Source organism: Pinus tabuliformis, chromosome Q (assembly GCF_031772625.1).
Source record: "Pinus tabuliformis cultivar Carrire ecotype Pingquan chromosome Q, CPIR1, whole genome shotgun sequence".
NCBI classification, from domain to species: Eukaryota; Viridiplantae; Streptophyta; class Pinopsida; order Pinales; family Pinaceae; genus Pinus; species Pinus tabuliformis.
Genome location: NC_142296.1, coordinates 875909565 through 875915748, shown reverse-complemented (window position 1 = coordinate 875915748; position 6184 = coordinate 875909565). Strand labels below are relative to the sequence as shown.

The window sequence follows — 6184 nt, the reverse complement described above, 5'->3', positions numbered from 1 at the left end:
TTGGAGATTCAATAGCTGCCTGACATAAGAGGGTAAAACGAAGTTCATTGTCTTGGTAGTCCACCCCAGTATGTCAAATTTTTAGCATTAAAGAAAATATATCAGGGCCCTTTTTAGTGTAATGTTTCAGACTTCATGGGTAAGCCCTATTCACTAAGGAAAATCACAATAAAAATCTCTAATATGTTATATTTTTTGTATTAAAGAAAAATATAAGGGCTAGGGCACTCGAAGGCCTTCTCAAAAGGGTTGGGAAGAGACCCTTTTCAGTATATGTTTCAGACTTCATGGCAAGACCTGTAAACATAATACAAATAAAGATTTGTTGTTGTCTCTAGCCATGAATTGACAATCAGCATGTTGCTTATAGTATTCATCTCTGCGTCGGCGTTGCTTACTGTACACAACCCAAAAGATAATTGAAAGCATTATACCAGTTGAGATGAGTGCTAAGCCAATGTAGACCTAGCGAAGATGTTGTCGAAGGCCAGGGCAATAATCCTCAGTTATGGTACCAAAAGTTTCCCTCACAAATGTATAGTCCTGCAAATTCACGAGGAAAGGAGTGTAGTGATACAAACCATAGCTGATATTAACTGCTAGTACTAACTGTTTGTAAATATCCGGGGTTATCCAACCAGTTGTTGCACATATTCCAGATGTTGAAACTATGCATGTATAGTTTTTCCAGACCTGTGGTGCATTTGTGAGATTAACTTCTCCAGCATTGCATTGTCGATCATCCAGCAGACCAGTGTAAGGATTGCAAAGTGTAGGCACTAGAGGACCAGATTGATTATAATAAAGAGGGCCAGCGTTTGGCGGAAAGTTACTATTAGCAACAGTACCTAGCACCTTGTTCACAACTGTTACCACTTTACTGGCTACTATTTTGCTTTGATTTAAAGATTGTTCAGCTGTTACCAAATCTACACAAGGCAGAATGCGGTCAAGGGCGGTATCTTCATAAGGATGTGCAACCCACTCTTTCATGGTGATGCAGGCATCTCCAACCGCACTGTTTAATAAAATGAACACTCCACAAAGAATAAATGTTCCCACTACAAGAAACCATGCACCAAGTACCAAAAAGTAAACCAGAGTCTTGAGTCCAAGAATAGAAAATAAAATTCCAAGAAATGCCAGAACCAACATTGTTGTAGCCACCACAATTAAGGTAAATCGCACATTCTCTAGTACATCCCTTATTGTCCGAGAATTGTTTTTGGTTTTGGACTCCAGATCATTTGCTGCCCTCAATGAGCTGCTCTCACTGGCTATGCGTTGATGTCCACTGCTCATTGGACTACAAGGCATCTTCTGCTCTAGCATTTGAGAACACAGAAGTGAAGCAATTACTCTTGTTATTTTCTCAATCCAATCCATACAATCTATTGCACTCTCTGCTTGGTGGTGATCAATTTTATTTGCCAGTTGTCATCTGTAACGGGTGTCATTTGACCCAGCAATACCAATTTTGTCCATATCTTGAGAAATATAAGCCCAAAAGCCCAATCTTGAAAGAAAACTAAACTCGGACTAACACTAAACCTTTATAATCAAAATGATGTGAACAATTTAGAAATTGTTTCTTAGGTGATAATAGGTGGCTCCACTTGGGATAGTGTGCTCCTGTAGTACACTAAGAACTCGTAGGTCCAGTGCTTTATCCTCTTATGACAAACAGACAATTTGCTTGACAAGAATACTCTTCAAGCTTCTTGGGCCTTCACCTCGGGCTTAAACTTGATGATCACTGTAGGAGAAAGAAATCTATATCTACTGAAAAAATGCTCAGTCACCTTTGAGCTTATTTGCATTTTCCTACCTACCTACTAGCTGCAATTTGCACTTTAGGTCAATCAATATGATATTTCCAATAAAGCCAATCAATTTTCCTTTCTGATATTGGAGGCTCTTGACTGCATTCAACCTCAAAATAACCATGATAGTGAGATGACCAAATCAGCTTATAATATATATGATCTTCATAATGCAAATGAAAATGAAATACTGATGTGCAAAACTGTTCCATGTATTCATTTATTGGGTCAAGGAAAACATGGTTAATTTGATGATCACCATAACATTCTATCTCTTCAGACAACTGATCCTCAGCCACACAAGATTCCTTTGATATGTTATCCAACTGCTTTTCTGAATGATTCTCACAAACAATGTAATTTTCCTCCTTATTATGATCATTTATTGATGTAAGCTGTTGAGAAGTCTGACATAAAAAATCAACCTTTTCCTCTGCCTGAGGGTTATAAAAGCTATCTTCTAGTACTTCTTCTTGGTGTTTGCAATCAATTTCATACTCTTTATGATCCGAAGCCTGACAAGTCTGCTACATATCTACATCAATATCAGAGGATTGAACATGGTTTTCATAAATAAACCCCTGCTAGCTTTCATGTTGCATTTCATGGGATGTTATACTTTCTTCTTGGTTTTGTAATGTATTGTTATGAATAACCTCTAAAATTTCTTCATCCATAAACTCATCATCATCATAACAATCCTCCAAATATTGCATAAAACTCGTAGAATGTTTACAACAATCTTTTACCAGCAATAAGGAGGGATGGCACTCTTTATACATGTCATAGAACACATCATGGAAATCAGCAAGAGAATATGATGAACCGTTTTCCAAACTTAATTTTCCAAACTTTTATACCAAGACCATGCTTTTCCTTCTGAAGTGGTCATAAACATCCTCATGAGACAATCTTCAGGGAACTGAACCTTAAGATTGCGTATATGCATATGAAACCTAACCAAATGAAGAGCAGCATTGTCTTTCTTTTCATCTTTGAATATTGGAAGATCCTCTAACCAATCAACCTTTGGAATAGGATTTGGAAAACCAGGGATATGAGACCGATTCATAGGAGCATACCTGGAATTCATTCTTGCAGTGGAAGTCATCTTGAAACTTCATCAAGCTACTGATATTCTAGCAGTGGAGTCACCTTCCAATTTGTTTTTTGATGTGTGGAGTCGCCAAGGTAGTTTTGCAGCCTCGAAAAGATGTCTGAGCTCCTGCTACCTTTAGAATTTTAGCCTCTTAATTTCGGGAATGAATAGACTTCGGGCTCCCAGCAGACGCACCAAAATGTTATCTCAAAATCAAGCCCTAATAGGCTGTTGTGATCAAGCAGACATTAAGTAACTATTTCAAACCTACTTTAGGCTGAGTCTTAGCCTCCCCAACCTGAGAGGGCTCTCTCAAAGGGTTAATGATTTTACTTTTAAGATTAAGATGGCTAACTCTTATGAAAAATTCGAACAAAAGTATATGAATGGTTGAAATATCAATTAACAAAATTCCATTGGGCCATGGAGTCAAGGTGTGTTTTAGTACAACAATGAGATTAAATTCACATGGAAGTCAGGGCATAGAGGGCTTTCACATAAAAGTAGAACAGAGATATTGTGTAGGAACACAGTCCAAAAATACATGAAGGAAATTAGAGAATCTTCAAATGAGTTCTAAGTTACATGTATCTGTACTACTGCAAGTAAGTATAGGAAAGAAACCATGAAGAAAATCAAACATTAAAAACCCTTGCTGAATCCTGAGTAGTCAAATCAACTCCTTATATTATCCTGAAAACATATAGTCACATACAATAACAAAAAGTCCTCTGTTTCTTTGAGAATTTCCCACCCTTATTACATTACTCTTTCTCCTATATATAGAGCTCTTCTACCTAACTGATATTCCTCCTCAAGTGTGAGGGGAACTCGAATTTTCCTTATCATGACACCTATTAATCTTTAAAACTAACTAATAAATACAACTGACTACTAACTAGCAGTTTAAGAGACCTAAGACAATTAGGATTCTAATTCTACATCATGTTGAGCATAGCATTTATTACAATCAAGATTCTTTCTCTGACAAGTGGTCTCCTTTAGTTTAGTTGTGGTAGGTGTTTGTAGCTGCCTGCTGGCCCTTAATATCACATCTTCCCCATTGCTCCTGAAAAGTAGGAAACTGCCCCTGTTTATCTGCTTTTGGTTTTCCTCAAAGATATTCGAAACCAATGAACCATGTCCCTCTTCTTTGATTATACAAAAATATATTAGAATGCCACGTCCTTGATGTGTTGTCGACCTTTTCCATGTGTGAAGACAAGACCTCCACCAAGCTGTCTGATATATCATGAACTGTAGTAACTCTGATCACTTTATAAGAAAAAGTTTAAAGTTCAAACATATGTTTCCTCCACATGTTTTTCCCTTGTTGAATGTTGACACCTGTTACATGATACTTTGAAGAAATTCCTTTTTCAAAAAATTTCCCTCGGTCCCTCAAAATTGGTTGACTGAGTTTTAATTATGTAGCTACAGCGGTTTCGTAGCGCGCTACGAAACTGCTGTGCATTATGCGTCCTTTTCAGCAATTTCGTAGCACGCTACGAAACTGTTGTGTAATCACAAAACATAGTTTAACACCAAAATCTAAATGTCTTAAGCTTCATTATCTTGAAATATCTCTTTTCATGTGCCCTGGAGCTTTTCAAACTGAATATATATATGGACCCCATTCTTCAAGGCATGTATGCAATATGCAACCTTGGCATTTGTGAAAGAATCTTCAAGTGACAAGGAAGAAGAGATGCATGCCAATCATTGGCAATGAAGACAACATCCTCCCCATAAGGTCCACTAAAGTGTTCACTGCTTGAGAGATTAAGAATCCTTGGAGCTTCAATAACTGCCTGACATAAGAGGGTAAAACGAAGTTCATTGTCTTGGTACTCCACCCCAGTATGTCAGATTTTTAGCATTAAAGAAAAATATATCAGGGCCCTTTTTAGTATAATGTTTCAGACTTCATGGGTAAGCCCTGTTCACTAAGGAAAATCACCATAAAAATCTCTAATATGTCAGATTTGTTGTATTAAAGAAAAATATAAGGGCCAGGGCACTCGAAGGCCTTCTCAAAAGGTTGGGAAGAGACCCTTTTCAGTATATGTTTCGGACTTCATGGAAAGACCTGTAAACATAATTCAAATAAATATTTGTTGTTTTCTCTATCCATGAATTGACCATTAGCATGTTTCTTATAGTATTCATCTCTGTGTCGGCGTTGCTTACTGTACACAACCCAAAAGATAATTGAAAGCATTATACCAGTTGAGACGAGTGCTAAGCCAATGTAGACCCAGCGAAGATGTTGTGGAAGGCCAGGGCAATAATCCTTAGTTATGGTACCAAAAGTTTCCCTCACAAACGTACAGTCCTGCAAATTCACGAGGAAAGTAGTGTAGTGATACAAACCATGGCTAATATTAACTGCTAGTAGTAACTGTTTGTAAATATCCGGGGTTATCCGACTAGTTGTTGCACATATTCCAGATGATGAAACTATGCATGTATAGTTTTTCCAGACCTGTGGTGCATTTGTGAGATTAACTTCTCCAGCATTGCATTGCCGATCATCCAGCCGACCAGTGTAAGGATTGCAAAGCGTAGGCACTAGAGGACCAGATTGATTATAATAAAGAGGGCCAACATTTGGCGGAAAGTTACTATTAGCAACAGTACCTAGCACCTTGTTCACAACTGTTACCACTTTACTAGTTACTGTTTTGCTCTGATTTAAAGATTGTTCTACTATTACCACATCTACACAATGCAGAATGCGGTCAATGGCGGTATCTTCATAAGGATGTGCAACCCACTTTTTCATGGCGATGCAGGCATCTCCAACCACACTATTTAATAAAATGAACACTCCACAAAGAATAAATTTTCCCACCACAAGAAACCATGCACCAAGTCCCAAAAAGTAAACCAGAGTCTTGAGTCCAAGAATAGAAAATAAAAGTCCAAGAAATGCCAGAGCCAGCATTGTTGTAGCCACCACAATTAAGGTAAATTGCACATTCTCCAGTACATCCCTTATTGTCCGAGAATAGTTTTTGGTTTTAGACTCCAGATCATTTGCTGCCCTCAATGAGCTGCTCTCATTGGCTGTGCGTTGATGCCCACTGCTCATTGGACTACAAGGCAGCTTCTTCTCTGGCATTTGAGAACACAGAAGTGAAGCAATTACTCTTGTTATTTTCTCAATCCAATCCATATGATCTATTGCACTCTCTGCTTGGCGGTGATCAATTTTATTTGCTAGCTGTCATCTGTAAGGGGTGCCATTTGACCCAATAAT

At 37.9% G+C, this 6184-nt stretch overlaps 1 protein-coding gene and 1 pseudogene across 1 annotated transcript; both read right to left on the bottom strand.

Moving 5' to 3' along the window:
- Positions 1 to 285: 285 nt before the first annotated feature.
- Positions 286 to 1155, bottom strand: LOC149222295 (uncharacterized; annotated as a pseudogene).
- A 3844-nt stretch (positions 1156 to 4999) lies between these two features.
- On the bottom strand, positions 5000 to 5884 carry LOC149222294 (uncharacterized). The gene has a single exon (XM_089387560.1). The coding sequence runs from the start codon at positions 5867 to 5869 to the stop codon at positions 5000 to 5002; it is 870 nt and encodes a 289-aa protein (XP_089243686.1). The 5' UTR covers positions 5870 to 5884.
- Positions 5885 to 6184: the final 300 nt, after the last annotated feature.